The following is an 18728-nucleotide window of genomic DNA, read 5'->3' as shown; positions in this document are numbered from 1 at the left end:
TAATAGAGTTGCTTCTAGAGCCAAAGGAAAAAAAACTACTCCACTAGCGACGTAAGTCTGTTCGTTTGAGTTTATCAGCCGAATCTGTTAGTCATTAGTCTATCAATATACCTACCACCCCTTCTTTCTTCGTTCAATCCCAACAAAGCGAATAAAAGATTTTTTTTAGGAAAAAAGCGAATAAAAGATTTGTGAACCACTATAGCAAAGCTCAAAAATGAATAAAATAGGAAGCACTGCATGAGGAGCAAAAGGTCGTTTCAAAAGAGAAGAAAAAATAGATATGCATGGGGAGGCCAGGAGAAACCATGTTGCCAAAATCATGGATTCTTCCATTCATAAAAGAATCTTAGATTCTAAATCGAATCAGATGCTTTTAAACTAGATTCACAAAAATCCATAATCACAATTAGTTAAGATTGTACGATCAGAGCACCTTAGTTAAGATCATAACAAATACGCATGCAAAATCCTACCCACAGATTTTAAACTACGGGAAAAAGAAAAAGAAACATGTTACCATCAGTTGCTAGCTGCTGGCTGTTGCCGTGTTGCTGCCACCGTACCGTTCAGCTGCCCGGCTTGCTGGTGTCTGGTGAGGAAGGAAGACGAGAAGGCAAACAGAAGGCCGGCGATGGCTGAGCGGAGAAGACGGCGAGTTGGAGAGGCTGGTTTTGGAGCTTGGAAGGCTATTATGGCGCGTGATGCACTTTGCTCGGGGCTAGCATTTAATTGATTTAATTTGGCAGGTGGATGTCTGACTGACTGGCTGCCTACAGAGTCGTCGATCACGCTGTGAAGCAGAGCTAGCTATGAATGGTTGAAGCAAATATGCTGATGACATGGACGTTTTTTGTGTGTGTGTTTTTTACGAGAACAGAACATGAATGGCTGCCCAGTTAAAGAGTGTGAAGCCGTCTATTTGATGCTGGTTCAGTGAAATCACCCGACGTGGACATGATTAATTGAGGAGAGAGGGAAAGGCGCGCCATCGCGTTGATATATAGAAGCCCCTTGACATACGGCCTGAGCTCGTCGTCATCCGTAGGACGCCAAGCTGCTATCCATCAGAGCTAGCAAGAAAGCGGTGGGTGATGACAAGCAATAATCAGAGCAATTATTCATGGTTAGACGTCACTTCACTATGGTTTATGTTTTCATCACCTGAGATTGGAGATACTCATGCATCCCTCCGTCCTGAAACCATACGATTAATTCTAATGCGGTGCTAAGTCAAACTTTATACGTATATATCATTATTAAGCGATGCCCTGGCTGTCCGCGAGGTGAGATTAATCCATCCCACGGTGAGGAAGAATGCTCCTTACGCTCCTCGGCCCCATAGCTAAGCTAGCTCTCTATCATTGTGTCGCTAGTTTAATCATATCGGTCCTACTGGAAACATAAAAGAAAAATTATTGAAACTTATTTTTGAGATGGAGAGAATATGTATTTCATCACGTATGATTATTGTTGGTTTAGATAGTTACCTATCTAAATCTGGCTCCACCATTTGAAACTTGTCAGAGGCTAGTTTGTCTACCTGGCCAAATGTTTGCTCTCCCAACTACTTATCTACGACCGCTATAGTCGGTGGAACAGAGGTCGTATGCGATGGTACCGTGGATTTTTTTTTTCATTCAACGCATTGACACACCAATGGTTCAAATCATAAGGCTACTCCCTTCGCCCGATAAAAAGAGTTGTTATGTGATCCGTGCTAGTCAAATTTAGGTTTGTGGAAAATATTGGCAATATGTTAAAGGATTTTGGGGACTTAGAGATCCTTAATCTTAGAGACCTTATCCTTTGTTTTGTTAGTCTCCTGGATCTAGTTCATGAGATATGAGGCAGATAGAAACAATCTATGCACACAACTTTTAGATCATAAATATAGAACAGCTAGCCCTAATATTCTGTAGTTCTACTCAAGATGTTTTACCTTTCTAGGACATCATGTAACCTGCCATCACTGCTAAAATGGGGTGTAGATGGAAGTTAGGAAATGACAAAAAAGTTAAGTTTTGGGAGGATGATTGGTTAGGATCTTTAAGTTTAGCTATCCAAGACTAGGATATTTATGTGTTGATTCAAGAACAAAATAAACTATCCATGAGCTTTGGGATAAGGGACTAGGACTAGTTGTTAGCTATGGCTAAAAATAGCCATCTAAAATTAACCAACTAGTTGTTAGTCCACACCTATTTGGATCTTGAACTAATTGTTAGGTTCAATAGTCTAGAACTAGTTGTTAGCCCCTAATAGTTGGGTTTTATGGACTAGTAAACTAATAACTAGTTGGGATGGCTAAACTTTAGCCCACCCATTGGTCCTTCTGTTTGGATCCTCAAGGGCTAAAGTTTAGCCAATTAGTTGTTAGTCCAAGGATCCAAACAGGGTAGCAGATGATAGGATTTTTCAACTGTGGCTATATTTTCTTAGATGAAGAGGATGCTTTAGACCTTGTTTGGTTCTCGAGTCCTTGGACTAAAGATTAGACCATGGGCTAAAGGTGTTAAAGTCTAACTTAAGATGACTATTTGGATCCAGGTGCTAAAAGGTGACTAAAAGGTGAAAGGGAGAGAAGAGAGTAAAGTCATGTGTTAGCACTTTTAGCCCTCTTTCACATATTAATGGGCTAATAGACTAATGGGGGCTGAAAGTGAGTCCTTTCCTTTTAGCCCACTTGTTTAGTTCCTCAAAGGCTAAAAGTGAAGGGATAATTTTTAGCCCAGTGGAACCAAACAGGCCCTAATAACATTTATTTCCCATAGTCTTTATATAAGGTCATTAACTATAGGAGGGTTATAACAGTTTATATTCATGTTGTGTGGAGCTTGAAAGTCCCTCCCAAAACTCTTTTCTTCTTGGCTTGTTTCTAAGAATTGCCTTTTTTGTTCTGAAGCTGAAACTATCCATCATCTATTTATTTTCTTCATGCTGCCTTTTTTTAGTGTGCTGAAACTCGTATGTACGCTATATGGATTACAAATGCAATTGAACAGATATTTACAGTTTTTTCAATGAAATAAATATTTATATAGGAGTATTATTGTATAACAGACTTGCAGTGAAATGTGATTTCATGCTACAGCGAAATACTTTCACTTCCACCCTTGATATGTTTATGTCACATAATATTTTCTCCAGAACCAAATAAATAAATAGTGATATTTTACTCAATTATTTGTGCCATTTAATAAACTAGAAGGATTTCCCACGCGTTGTCGCGGGTATGAAGAAAGAATATAAATAGGTTAGAGTGTTAATCACTAAGAATCGGGATATATATATATATATATATATATATATATATATATAGAACTATTACTTTGTAGCTGGCTACAAAATAACTTATTTTATAGCCACTTTGAGTTACGATAATTACTATATTAATTTACAAAATTATAGTAACTTCTTACTAAGTGGTTTACTATAACATTACGGTAAATATCCCCATGTGTTATAGTAACTCAACTATCGTAAATATGTATACATATTATCGTAAATTAATATATAAAATTATCGTAAATGGAGGTGGCTACAGAATAACATATTTTGTAGCTAGCTACAGAGTATACTCTCCCTATATATATATATATATATATATATATATATATGGTGTTGGTAATGTAGCAATATATATTAATAAATGATGTGGTTTGCTAATGTGAATAGCTTGAATGAAGACATAATAGCATGTGCTAGTTGAATGTTATAGTGGATGCTGATGTGGACACCTTGCATGGCAAAAGAAATAGCGTGAGGTTTATCTTTATAAGAGATATAGATCGTGACCTAAATAAGCCACAAGGATCTATAATCATCCAGCATGCACATGCAGTGAAAACAGAGTTACCACCAAATCGGTTCTCTCGATGAATATACATTAAACATGAACAAGAGGGTGCTGAAAAGCCATTATTTCCCCCCCAAACATCATATACTCGACTTAGTTTTGTAGGAATGTAAGTATACACCACAAAATTTCAATGGAATAGCCTAAGCATTTCTATGAACATGAAGTATCACCGTTGCAGACTTGATGTTAATACCTCCCATTTATTCTTTTATTTACCTCACTATTGGAGCAAAGAAATGCTGAAGATTTCCTCTGTTTTTTTTTTTTTGAGGGACAGGTTTCCTTCTATTCAGTGCCTGAAGGGAATCAATGACCCAAAACAGAAGTGATCAAAAAGTTGCTCAGAATGGGTGGTGAAAACTTGATAACGAGCATTTCCTGACAATGCCTGATTCCTTTTCTTAAGATTTCAGATAGAAGACTTCTTCAGTTGTGCGAGCCAAGATTTTTGTATCTCCTTTTAAGAGACTGAACATGTATTTCCAATTGATGAGTATGACCAGTACTCTTTGACGAGGTGAGTTCTAAATATTTCCATTCGATGTGTATGACCAGTACTCTTTGACGAGGTCACGGAAGAGAGATCCTTCCGTTTCCATGAGCTTTGTAGGTTTGTCATACTCCACTAGTTTCCCTGGAAGTTAGTTCAACCCATTAGCATGGACTTCACATGTAAATGCTGAAATACTATCTTGAGACAGAGTTTCACAATCTAAATAGTTTAATTCTGATTTATTTTTAAAGCAGGCATGCAAAGATCACTACAATAATCCCTAGGTTTTGCAGATCTTGTCGTGTTGATTCATAGCCAATAACTTTGGATACAGCTATATATATAGCAAGTTCATGAAGAAAACATACCGTCACTCATTGCAAGTACCATATTGCAGTCCATAACAGTGGGTATACGGTGTGCAACAGTGATAACAGTGCAATCTCTGAATTCTGCCCTGATTGTTTTCTGAAGGATAGCATCAGTAGCATTGTCTATAGATGCCGTGGCCTCATCGAGAACTAAGATACGACATCTTCTTAGAAGTGCACGTCCCAAACAGAAGAGCTGCCTTTGACCCATGCTCCAGTTCGAACCATCCTCCACAACTATACAGCAAAGTCTGAGTCAGCACAGAGAATAAGACAAACACATATGTAATGCTGTCCAAGAAATATTCATTGTGTCTCTGCGAATGGAAAACACATTTTTTATAGAAGTCAAATAAACGATTTATCCTTTAAAAAGAGAAGTTACTTATTTTAGTTGGACCTAATTTACAAGGGCATTTGATTTTACTTTTCTATCTCCACTTAATGAAAGACATATACCAAGGCACGGCCGTGATTTTCTTTTCGAGAGTTTTTGTTTTCCAAAACAAGCAGAGAAGATTTTTTCGAGCAATATAGAGGAAAAATACAAGAGGTTTAGTGCAGATCATAAATAGTACTCAATAGCATGTCTGAAATCCCTAGTCTGAATTCTGGATATTTTGGCAAATTTAGTGTCACGATGTTTTTTATTTTGGTTTGACAATGATCCATCCAGAATTCCATAATTTGCTATGTGTTCCGGAAAACAAAAGTATAGATGTAGCAAGGAATCCTACCAAGTGAGTCCAATCCCTGTTCCTTCTCCTGGACAGCTTCAAGAAGCTGACATTTGTCAAGAACCTGCATAAGAATAGAAAGTAATCGCTTTAAGTGATTGCTTTGAAGTTTGATCAGGTATATACATCATTCAAATGAGAGATAATTGCCCCGCAAGTTGGTGAAAAAAAAGGAGAGAGAGCCTGTTACCAATATTCTCATGATTCAGTTTCCCTAAACAGGTCATTCAAAATATGTTCTGAAATTTCTAACATTACTGGGCACTATATTACACTTATTGTGCTGAATCTTCCCAGTAAGAGGAAGGGGCCTCATTATTTCAACTTAACAACAGGTTCATTCAAAACAACATTCTTTTCCTGGTAATAATACAATAGGGCTAGAAACATCATGAATATATCCGTGCATATTATAAGACAATTGTACCTCCCATATTTGTTGATCCGAAAATTGCCCAAGAGGATCTAGATTATATCTTATGGTTCCCTGAAAGAGTGTCGGATCTTGCGGAATGATACCCAAACGTGAACGCAGGTCATGTAAGCCAATTGTAGTGATATCTACAGAGTCTATAATTATTTTCCCTCCAGTTGGCTCAACAAGACGAAACAATGCACCAATTAAAGTTGTCTTTCCACTTCCTGTCCGGCCAACTATACCGATCTTATCTCCACCTTCGAAAGTGCATGTGATTCCATGTAGTACAAGAGGAGCATCTTGCCTGTATCTGATCTGTTGAGTGAAAATCATTCATGTTCATTTCTAGAACCTAGAATACAAAAAGGGTTTCGTTGTAAGGCATACATGTAAATGTTATATAGATTTACCTTCAAATCTCTAAGATCCACCCTACCAACTTGCGGCCAGTTTGGTGATGGTCGATTTTCTTCAATAATCTCTGCTGCTTCACTTGGTATGTCCATGTACTGGTTCACCCTTTCCACAGAGATTATTTGATTTGATAGCTGGCACTGATTTTGGATAGAGAAAACAAATGAATTATTTAGGGATAGACCATAAGACAATGCCATTCCTATAAACCCTGCACATGCACAAAATGGAGTGATTAGTGTTTCTGATGACAATACTGAAATATGCATAACATGAACAATCCATGTAGTTTTGGTTTTAAAGAGTCATGAATTAATCTTGGTGTTTCCATTCTTACTCCTTGGGCTCAAAGTTCAGCAGTTCTTATACAAAATCATGTGATTAAGAAACATTCTGCATTATTCACCAAATATCCTGCCTAGCATTTTTGCAACAAATATAATTTTACTTGTAATTCATCATTATCAGGTATACATAGAAAGACCTTAACGTTTCATGGCTTTACTTCAGGAAGCTATGAAGACAAAGTAAAATTTTCCCCGCAGTACATTGCATAATTTATTGCGCATCAAATGCAACATGTGAACTGTCACAGAACTTCCTCGCTCTTTTTTTTCAGAAAAAAAAAACTTTACCCAATGTTTTGCATAGATGTGGTGAACTGGTGATACATGCAAATTGCAACTTCTATAAATTCTCACCAGAGCTAAAAGTTCCTGGAGGAAGAAGAGCCATAATAAAGGCAGAAAAAGAAAGAACTGCAGCACTCATTGTCTCCAGACGTTGAATCAGCCATTCAGTTGCTGCAAAATTATAGAAATATGAACCAGCATTCTTGTCAATAAGTTCCAAATTTTTTTCAAAGAAACGATCTTCTTCCTCAAAAGCCCTTATTGTTATTGCCCCTGCAACTGACTCGCCCAAGTGATTAGCCAGAGCTGATTTGGTAGTGCCATTGATCCTCATCAATTCCTTAGCTGAGGCTAAATAGTACCTCTGCATGACCAAGCATATTAGATTTCAGTCAGTCGTAATTAAGAACTTAAGACATGTTATTTCACTCCTTGGTAGAAAACAGCAGCAAAACTGTATCCAACCAAATCTCCCAAAATTACCTGCAACCTGAGTGCCAAAACCATCATCGGCACTATGACGAACAGAACTTGCCATGTAACAACAGCCAATACCCCCAGATTGCTATATGCGTTTAAGCTGGCACCAGCAGCAAACATCAATCCAAATGGAACATCAAGGTCAACAATACTCAAATCTGAAGATACCTGCATAAAAATTTCCAAGTTCATCCATCAATAGGAAATATCCAAATGTAAAATAGAACCTTTTTTTTACGAGATGTAAAATAGAACTTTGGTTGTTTCAAAAAAAAAGAAGTTTGGTTTACCATATTTTATCTATCTAGTAGTTTAAAGATTCGCTTTGATTGCTGGGAGAGTCGTTCACACTACAACTAATATGTAGGAGGTGCAAGTTGAAAACCAACCTCACTACCCAATATATCTCAGGGAGATGAACAATTTGTTTAGGTATCCTTACCCGGCTAAGTACCCTTCCAAGAGGGGTAGAATCAAAAAAGGACATTGGTGCACGGAACAATGAGTTGAGTAACTGGGAAAATAAAGATCTTGATGTCTGGACCCCAAGAACGACAAGTGCTAACGATCTAAATAGCAAGAAGAACACTGTGAAGATTCCAATTGCAATGTACACAGAAATCAACTTAAGTGTATTAACATCAGGATTCTGAACATTAGCAGCCATCCATGAATTCTGCGATATTTGGCCAGATAAGAAAATTATATGGCAAAGAACACCCAGAGAGGCATTGAAGAAGCCTTTATTCTGACGCAAGTAAAGGATATAAGGCTTGAGACCAGTGTCACCCATTTCTCTTTCCTCTGTCTTGATCAACTGATCTGCTGGTGATGGCTTCAAAGACTCTTTGTATAGGGTTCCACGAATATCAATCGATCCCTTGATCAATATTTCATTTCCTCTGTGGGGGCCGACTCTGTTAAGATCTGAAACACCGATAGTGTCTTTATGGGCATTTACAAGGTTCTGAAATTCTTGACAATATGCCAATAAATCTTGATAAGGTGCAGAACGAATAATTTTTCCATCTGACATTAACTGATGAAAAAGCAACACTTGTTTCAGATGGCATCAACAAACAAATACGGTCAATAAAATAAATATAAACATGGATATTGCTTGATCAGCGAGAAAGTTGAAACACTAAAAATGTCTTAGATATGAAAAGTAAAGAGAAATTAGGATAAAGTATGAAAACATACCAGAACAGAATCAAATACAGGCAAAAAATCGACTTGGTGGGTCACCAAAAGGACAGTCTTATCTGACAGAGCTCCCATGACATATTCCTGTAAAATAAATAAATAAATAAATGTTTATAAACAGTATGATCAGTATTGCAATTCATGATTGTTATTTGCCACTTACATTAAAAAGACTAGTTGCTGTGTGAGCATCAACAGCGCTGAAAGGGTCATCAAGAAGATAAATGTCTGCATTTTGGTATAATGCACGAGCAAGCTGAACACGCTGCTTCTGACCACCGCTAAGATTTACACCCCTCTCCCCGATTTGAGTATTATCTCCATATGGCAACATTTCAAGGTCTTTTACTAAAGAACACCTCTCAAGTGTTTCTTGGTATCTTTGCCTGTCCATCGAAGACCCAAAGAGAATATTGTCTTGCACGGTTCCTGATTGGATCCATGCATTTTGAGAAACATATGCTATTTTCCCACAAACTTGGATCTGAAAATTTTAATCCGGAGGAACCAATTAATGTTTAATTTTATTAATTTTCCAATATCATCAAGCAAATTAACTATAACAACTTTGTCAAGTATAAGATATTGTTGTTGCATGTTGTATTTCGAGAAAGAAACTAGAAACCGAGGTTCTGAAGTGCACATAGCAGTGTTGTACTGCTTAACTACATGGAAATTATTATGAAGTTACAAAAAAAACCCAATAAAAAAGATATATAGAAGTATCATAAATGTTAAGTTAATAAAATGCATACCATGCCTTCAGTTTTAGGAACCTCTCCAAGAACTGCAGCCAAAAGTGTTGACTTCCCCGATCCTACCTCGCCGCAGATTGCAACCTTCTCTCCAGCTTTGACTACCAAATTTATATTCTTCAGAGTTGGTTTTGATGGGTTCTCATCCCATGAGAAACTGCAAGAGTTCATCACTATAGGATATTCATTGCCCACACAGTATTTCTTCCTAACCTGTCCATTCAGCTCAGGCGCATCAAGAAACTTTGTTATCCTAGTGAAAGCAACTTTAGCTTGTATAACGACTCCAATTACATCTGGTATCTGCCTAATTGGATCTTGAACAAGGCGCAGAGTGGCCACAAATGTGAATACGTTGCTAGCATCAAGAGGAATTTTCAAAAGATAGCATGTAAAAAAGGTTGCAGACGAAACTAAAACAGGTGATGTCCAGAATAGGAAACTGTTGTACGATTTCCTAAGCTGGAATGCTGACAACCACTTGATTTCAGTTTCCCTTAACCCCTCAATGACCTTCTTGAAATGAGTCTCCCATGCATAAAGTTTCAAGACCTTCATGTGAATTAAGGACTCTGACATCGCCTTTAGTCTCACATCTTGTGCTTCCATAAGTTTACTCTGAAATTTGTGTTGCAACTTGGCTAGAGGAGCATTGCAAATTACAGTGAGAACGATGACAACCAGTGATGCAATCATAGCAAGACCGACTGCATTATACAGAATCACTAGAGCAATGCAGAGTTGGACACTTGTCGTCCATGTCTGATGGAACCAGTATGGGAACTCACCAATCCGGTAGGCATCAACAGTGACATAGTTTATGATCTCTCCAGAAGAATGCTTCAGTTTTGAAGAGCTCGACAGCTTCTGTTGTTTCTTATAGATGGCAGCCGATAGGAATGACCGCACTTGGAGTCCTAACCTCCGAGTACGGAAATACCACTGCCTTTGTGACAAAGATTCAAAGCATTTAGTAACAAACATTGTTGCAGCTAAAATATAGGCTTCATATTTAAAGGAGCCTTTCCCAAGTGAAACATTGATGAATGCTTTCAAAATCACTGGACCCGAAGACAATGTAACCACTTTGAGCAATGCAAAGAAACCTGAAACCAAGATTTCACTTTTGTGACAAGAAACGATAGTCCAAAAGACTGACGGATTTCCATATGCCTGCAACTGCTTCTTCCTGTTCAGATTCTCTAAAAACATCAAGTACTGGCTATATGCTCGATCCGAGGGACCTAAAAGTGGCATGTCTTTGTCCTCAAGAGGCTTCTCATAACCCACCTTCATCATAGGATTTAGCCACCAAAATGTCATCACGCTGAAAATCCCGGCTTTAGCAAACGGGGTTACATGACTCTCAGAACCAGCTGTATCTTCGTGAGTCTCAGTGTTCAGAGGCTTATATAAAGCACTTTCAACTCCTCCATTGCCATCTTCCCTGACGTGCCAAATCCCATAAACAAGGAGCAGTAGTGCACCTGGTAAGGATAGAACATCCAAACAAGCCTTCATGCCTAGAACCTTATCTGCAATCATGTAAACAACCGAGGTACAGCAAACGAATGCAGCATATGTGGTTAGCAGAACTGACCAAACCCGGAAAAATGCTGCTCCAAGGAACTGTGATCTGATGCTGAAAGCAAAGCTGATAAGGATCAAACTGACTCCCTGAGACAAGTTCACCAACCATCGATGTGGAAGGTAAACAGAGGCATGCTGGCTGAAGTTGGTCCCCAGCATCCACAATGCAAGGCCAAGATAAATGAGACCCAAGCAGCCATTGAACACTACAGCAGCCAACTGCAGTGGCGAAGTGAGTGCGACAAGCAGCTGCACATGTGGTCTGCTCTTTGCGATCCTGACGAAAAGATGGATTGCAAGAACGATGACGATCAGAGTAGCGATGCCAATCGCCAGGATATGATTCGTGCAAGTGGAGGAGTTGAGTATTTCCTCCCATCCACATGACGCTGAAGCTTCCTTGGAGCAAAATGGGCTCCCGCACATGCCCGCCATCCATGAACCTAGCAGAGAATAAATTCCAAAGCATGCAATCCCTTATCAGAATATATATACTTATCTTACAGAACTGACATGCATTCCAATCTTGTAGGAGTTCTCAACAACGGTCAAGACAATAATGATTCTATGAGAGAAGCGAAAAAGAGGACTAACTTGTGAGGGAAGCCATGTGTCCGATGTTTACTGCACTGATGCTTGGGTCAGGTCCTCCTCAAGCCCATCTGTTGAACAAAACACAGGAATGTATACAGGTCAAAGAAGATTAAAAAAAACAGATTCATGAAAAGGTTTAGAAAATTGCAGGGTAAAAGGTTCATGATCAACTAAACTGTGAACTCAAGCGAACATGACAGGGATTAATCCAATAACTGTAATTTTTTTTCTTCATTGTCCTCCATTATCCAAAGAGGGGAAAAACAAAAACAAAAACAAATGCACCATGCAGCTTTCATTATTTCCATTCGAAAAAGAAACACGCATCCAGCCGTGGAATCATCCCCGCAAGTAGTGAAATAAAAGATGAGAAATCTGATTCAAAGAAAAAGCCTATACCGCGACAAGAATAAATAAAGATGATGAAACGCGTGAAATTAAATCGCCCCGGCGGCCCCGGATAATCCAAACTCGAACCATGCGGGATCCCGGAGCATCTGGTGCTGGCGCGGGAGAAAACCCAAACTAGAGAGGGGGGCCCGGAGGGGGAGTCAGTCAACACAAGAATCCCCAAACCCTCGTGGTCCAGGCCTGCTAGGAGAAGAACTGAAGAAGCAAACAAAAATAGCGTCAGCAGGAGAAGCAGGAACCTTTCCAATCCCAGTGGCGTTTATCCCATGGGCCAAAGCACTGAACAACTCGCAGAAGGTGACTGTTATCTCCCACTCAGGCAATCACCTTCGAGTGTTGCCAAAGTTGTTACAATCGAGAATTCGGGATGCAGGTATAATCGTTTGTATCAGGATCCTGGCAAACTTACAAAATATATATTTTATACAAGATTTGTGATACGTAGTAAAAAGATTTAAAGCTATAATATTGATTTTTAATTAATTTCTTTAACTTTTTATATTTATTAGGTGTAATTTCTGTTATTATTTGCAACTCCACTTAATTTTAAATAGAAAATTTTATCATGTCTGAATCAATTTAACAAAATTACTTATACCAATTATTATTATATAGTATTTCCCCCGCTTTAAATTATAAGATATTTAGAAATAACAAAACGCCTTATAATTTAGGACACGGAAAAAAAGTATATACGATCATAGCATCGAAATGAAGATACCACTCCCTCCAACTCATAATACTTGATCTTTTAAACTTTTTATTACACCTTTTTTAAATTATTAGTTGTCATTCTCGCCTTAAATGCATATTGCTCTTTTACAAATACATCTCTATCTCTAACTCCTGCATTATTTTTTGTCACTCCTCAATTTCTGTATCCAGAACTAAAACACCATCTATTGTGGGATGGATGGAGTATAAAACACATCATTTTGACTTAGTACGATCATATATTGAGATATCAATAGGGCCTCCATGTCCGATTCTGTGTAAGGTGTTCCTTTATTAGGGAACCGGAATATGATCCTCACATACACATAATTAAACCTTGTGCTAAATATGTATATTAGCACTTTTGCGAAGCATTGTTGGCACCTTACGTGATATTCATTTGTTTAAAATTATTTATACATAAGTACTCAAACGTTATACCATAATAGTTGCTATTAATTAAATTTAGAGCCGTCGTATATTGTGATGTACTGATGCGTGGACAGGCCACATGTAAGTATACAAGCTCAATGTTGTCTTAGACGTCGGCTCGCCGCGCTTTTGTTTAGCCGTACTTTTTCTGTCAGCCAGCAGTATTTTTTTCTCACAAAAAATCAACCAACAATAACTTCAGATTTTTTTATTCCAGCTTCCCTCTGCTTTTACTTTTGCCTTTTGATCCCCTGTATTTTATTTAGCTCCTACTGATTCTTCTGTCTCACGATATAATAAAAATAACTACGGCAGGTTACTGCCGCTTGTATGAAAAAGAAAAAGAAGCCTAATCCTCCCGGTAAGGAGAACAAGATTTTTGAACCATTGTAGCAAAGCTCAAAACAAAAACGAATAAAATAGGGAGCACGGTATGCATTAAGGACGTCAAAATCGGGGAGATTCTAAATCCAATCGGAGGATTTTAGATATAAGATCGTAAAATGATGTAGTCATAAGAGATGATATATAAACATATAATTATTCGCTGATCTATTGTGAGAGAATAATATAAGATGGTAAAGACGTAAACTTTAACAAGTATAAAAAAAACCATGTTACCGTCAGTTGCTAGCTTGTGATGGCTAACAGAAGGCTGCCTGTCTGGCTGGCTCTGGTGTTCTTGGAGCTGATCGAGTGAGGTTCTGCAGTGTGCACAAAGAAATGGTCAGCCGCTCCGGCGGCCTCGCTCGAGCCTTGGCTATGCCTTAGCCGCCGCCGCCGCCGCCTGACATACGGGAAGCTCGGCTGGCCGGCAGGCCGAGATAATGAATCCACGGAGCGACGGCCGCCGACGGTGGGCTGGGACGATGGCTGAGACTGAGAGCCTGAGAGAGAAGACGACGACGTTGGTTTGGGGACTTGGGAAAGGTTGTAGGGCGTGATGCACTTTGCTGGATCGATCGGGGCTTTTAATTCCGGCAGGTGGGAGGAATGACTGGCTGCCTGCCTACAGAGTCGTGATGCAGTGATGCCTCCAAGCTGTGACGGTTGATACAAATACGCTGACATCGGCAGGTGGATGGCTCTTTTTTTTTTTTATCGTGGCAGGTGGATGGCTCTGGCTGCGTGGCTATTATCTAGCTACAGAGAGTCGTGACGCAGTGATGCTTGCACGCTGTGGAGAGATGCGGTTGAGACAATCTGTTCGGTTCAACTTATCTGAGCACGGTGGTTTTCGCTAATCTCTCTTCTTTTCATTGGCTAAGATTTGTCCTCAGCTAACGACTTCAACAGCCATTGAGGCCGCCTTAATTAAAAAATAAGTTACAGTGAATTTATTAAATCTAATTAACCTGTCAGTAGAACATGGGTGTACTATAGCACTTTGGTTGTCAAATCATGTAATAATTAGACTTCAAAGATTCTTCTTGTAAAGTAGTCGCAATCTTTGTAATTAGTTATTTTTGTTAGTCTATATTTAATAGTATATGTCTAAATATTTGATAGAATAGTATGTAAATTTTTAAGAGAGGAACTAAACAAAACCTTAATACTTAGCCTTTTTAGGGCACGCGCATCTAAGGCATACACCTGCATTAAGCCCCATACCAAGGCCTTGTTTAGTTTCAAAAAAATTTTGCGAAATTTTTCAGATTCTCCGTCACATCAAATCTTTAGACGCGTGCATGAAGTATTAAATATAGACGAAAATAAAAACTAATTGCACAGTTTGATCGAAATTGACGAGACGAATCTTTTGAATCTAGTTAGTCCATGATTGAATAATATTTGTCAAATACAAACAAAAATGATACTATTCCTATTTTGCAAAATTTTTTGCAACTGAACAAGGCCCAAAGTAAGATTCCCGTCTGGTGAAAAAACCAAGACCACCACTTATTTGTCCATCCTTGCTCTTCTCCTCGTATTGAAAAAAAGTGCATGCATGAGTTTTCTTCTCTCTCGTCTCTCAAGATACTTGCATTCCTTTAGCATCTCTCTTCGCTTGAGTTTATCTATCGAACCTACCAGTCATTCTGCAGTGTTTTTTTCTGACAACAAATCGGTGAATGTACTTTCAGTTATGACTTTTTAGCCAAGCAAACAGGGTGGTTCATCTGCAAGCTACATAACCATCTGCAAAGACCATCAAACTATAGCGTGTTTGGTTCCTGGCCAAACTACGACATGCACATGTGTGGTGGCACCACACTTGTGGCAAGCAAATTCATCGCCACAAAACTGTAGCGAAAATATGAACTGCACAAGTTGTGGATGCCTAAGGGAACTCCCAATGCAAAAATCAGTAGTAGTTTCTACGTTACAGGGTGTTGTGTCAAGAAACTACTCCTCTACAATACAACTTCCCGGTCTTTGGATTGGTTCAATCATTCACCCCCTCATTTCCCTGAATCCTCTGCTCCCGGCCAAGCTATGATCCGTGCGGGCACGAGCTGATGTGCGTCGGCGGCCATGGTGAACGGTGGTGGAACGGATGAGGTCAACAACAACCAGATATTGTCCAAGTTCAACATGTTCATCGAGGTGGTTCCTGCTCGTGCAGCTATTCGTGGAGGAGATCAACAACAACTAGGCACTATCCAAGAAGGAGGCCGCGTTCGCGAACGTTGACATGGGCAAGGAGACTGTTGTGGCGGACGATAGCGAGGATGGGGACATTGTCAAGGTGAACGCGTTCATGGACGGTGGCGAGGACATGGATGACATCAAGGTGTTGTCATCTCACTCCTAGGCACAGAGTTCCGTCGGGCAGGTTCCACGTGACTTGCACCGAGTGACTACGAGCTCCGCAAGCAGCGACACCGGATAGCTGCGCACGAACTAGGCGAACGTGGTGAGGCAGGGCAGACGCGGCAACAATCTCCATCAGGCAGGTTCGACACAAGATTCGCCAGGCGGTCATGACCTCCGCAGGCGGCGGCGATGGGCAGCCGCACACAAGCTAAGATGGACGCGGCTACGAGCTCTGCCGGGCAGGATCCACATGAACACCATGGTAAGGCAGCGGGCCTGAGCGCAGTCGGGCGCATGCGTAGGGGCGCGGCTCGACCACTTCCGCGAAGGCACCACCGATGACGGCGAGGCGGCAAGCCCAAGCGCAACAATGCGGCGCGGTTTGCCGAGGCGCAGGAGGAGATGAAGCTGCGCTCGTGATTTCACAAGCCCTCGCACGGTTGCGATGGAAAGGAAAGGGAATGTGCATGGGGTTGATGGAAACTATCAGAGTCTTCCTCAACACGAACAAGGCTGGTTTCTCACGCATCAATGCGAGGATGGACGTCGTTTGTATCTAAGACTCCATTTCTTGAATTTGCTCTCTCTTTCCTCAATAAATATAGTGTCACGCGAGCAAAGTTCAATAAATAAAGAGATAATAAATGACTATAGAAACCATTGCAGTGTCTACATCGGGAGTGCTCTAACTTTAATCACTAACCAAGTATTACTTGGAGTACTTGACGACTATGTGGCAACCCTGGATGTGGCTTGGCGTGTGATGGTGGGAACCAAACACCCCATGTATGCCATGGAATCTTGATCTACAGTTAGAGGATGACAGGACAGCACACCAACGTGGAGAATTGAGGAAGCCCTTAGGCCTTCCACAATGTTATGCTTGAGTGGTGCCAAAAGAGGAGAGAGAGCATTCAAGAGTCACTCCACAGGCGGTGCCAATTTGAAGCTCTACCAAAAAAATAGGAGCGAAGAACATAGTTGCGCAGGTGCTCCAAATAATAAAGAACCAGTATTGTATTGTTGTGTAAGACCACACCCAACACTTTAGTCAGACTGCTGATAGAAGATAGATCGGACGATACTTTTTCTAGCATCACTTACAGACTGCAGTCCTAACCCCAATCAAGCATCATTAGGACTGTCATATGTGAACAGTACTAAACACCACTCACACTGTGGAGAACCTTAGGGCTTCTCTCATGGTTTTCAAATGGCACGTCTATGAAGAATTTTATGGACTATTAAAAAAAGAGAAAAATAGCTAGCAACTTCCCGCTATTTATTATGATCTCGTAAAAACAAGTCTCTTACCGCTCACGTAAACGTTTCATTACCGTATTAGTTTTTTATTATTATTTTAATATAATAACTTTTATTTCTAAGTGTCGTATAGCTTGCAAGTTACCTTGAGGACGCCGTTACATGATCGAGCTGTAAAGGTGACGTGCCTGGGCCCTGTCGTCTAGTGTAGAACTAGCACTTTCGGCTAGTAGACTGCCAAGTCTGAGAAAAAGCTGATTGAAAGATTTGTTTTTCTTTACTGTTAGGACTTGTTTAGCTAAAAGTATTTGTAAAAATTTTCAAATTTTCTATCATATATCGAATCTTGTGACATATACATAAATATTAAATTTAGATAAAAAATAATTAATTATATAATTTATCTGTAATTTATAAGGTGAATCTTTTGAACCTAGTTAATCTATATGATTAGTTAATATTTGTTAAATATAAATGAAAGTGTTACAGTGTATATTTTGCAAAAAAAAAAGAAAATTGAAATAAACAAGACCTTAGCATGCAGCGTGAGGACGAGATGGAGCAAAGTGATCTGATGCTGAATAAATAGCTAGGCGTTGGAGTAGTTAGCATCACGTGACGTGCTCACCCGTGTCCGTGGGGCTTCCAATCTTTCTCATCAAACTCAAAACAAACACTAGTTACAACGAAAGGATGCCGGGTCGCCTCCGTCACTGCTCACGTCGCCAGCCCGCCCGTGGCCTCATGGTCATGGCTGCCTGCCTGCCTTTCGTGGCTGCCACTCGATCGACTCGATGCCTCCCCCATGCACAGCCAAAGGCACAGGTAGAGAGAGGTCTGATTCTGATCAAGCTAGCTGCTAGCTGCTTGCAATTCCACGTGCGCCGTGTCGAATATCTCTCCCGGTCCTTCGCACGCACACGGACGACACGGACAAGACGACGACGACGACGACGGTGTGGCTGACCGGTAGGCCTGTGGCTGTGCTGCTGTGATCCAACAACTTTATTAATTTTGTCCCTTAGGTTCCAAAATATTTTGCAAAATCGACACTGTAGCTCTTTCGTTTGTATTTGACAAATATTGTCCAATCATAGACTAACTAGGCTCAAAAGATTCGTCTCGTCAATTTCGACCAAACTGTGCAATTAGTTTTTATTTTTGTCTATATTTAATACTTCATACATGTGTCTAAAGATTCGATGTGACGAGGAATCTGAAAAATTTTGCAAAATTTTTTGAAAACTAAACAAGACCTTAGCTTGTCAACCATTATTAATTGTTCCGTCTTGTAGTACCGGCCGGCCAGGCGATGGAGACCCACGCACCGCCGTGTGCCTGTTTGGTTACAAGTTCGGGCAGACGCCGCGTGGCCCACAACTTCTCCAAGTAGGGCCTTGTTTAGTTCACCTTGAAAATCAAAAAGTTTTCAAAATTTCTCGTCACATCGAATCTTGTGGTGCATGTATGAAACATTAAATATAAACAAAAGCAAAAGCTAATTGCGCAGTTTAGCTGTAAAATCACGAGACGAATCTTTTGATTCTAGTTAGTATATGATTGGATAATATTTGTCACAAACAAACGAAATGCTATAAT

At 39.9% G+C, this 18728-nt stretch overlaps 1 protein-coding gene across 1 annotated transcript; it reads right to left on the bottom strand.

Annotated features, from left to right (window-relative positions):
* Nucleotides 3845-14156, bottom strand: LOC8055178 (ABC transporter C family member 10). Its single transcript, XM_002444727.2, has 13 exons — nucleotides 13731-14156; nucleotides 11553-11620; nucleotides 9369-11401; nucleotides 8777-9097; nucleotides 8611-8697; nucleotides 7850-8446; nucleotides 7411-7575; nucleotides 6997-7291; nucleotides 6292-6506; nucleotides 5891-6196; nucleotides 5464-5527; nucleotides 4724-4963; nucleotides 3845-4496 (listed from the first exon to the last, which is right to left on the bottom strand). Exons 2-13 carry the CDS (start codon nucleotides 11566-11568, stop codon nucleotides 4387-4389), a joined length of 4449 nt encoding a protein of 1482 aa, XP_002444772.2. The 5' UTR covers nucleotides 11569-11620; nucleotides 13731-14156; the 3' UTR covers nucleotides 3845-4386.

This window comes from Sorghum bicolor, chromosome 7 (assembly GCF_000003195.3).
Source record: "Sorghum bicolor cultivar BTx623 chromosome 7, Sorghum_bicolor_NCBIv3, whole genome shotgun sequence".
Classification (NCBI taxonomy): domain Eukaryota; kingdom Viridiplantae; phylum Streptophyta; class Magnoliopsida; order Poales; family Poaceae; genus Sorghum; species Sorghum bicolor.
Note: the sequence above shows the minus strand (reverse complement) of the source record. Positions and strands in the feature narration are given on the sequence as shown.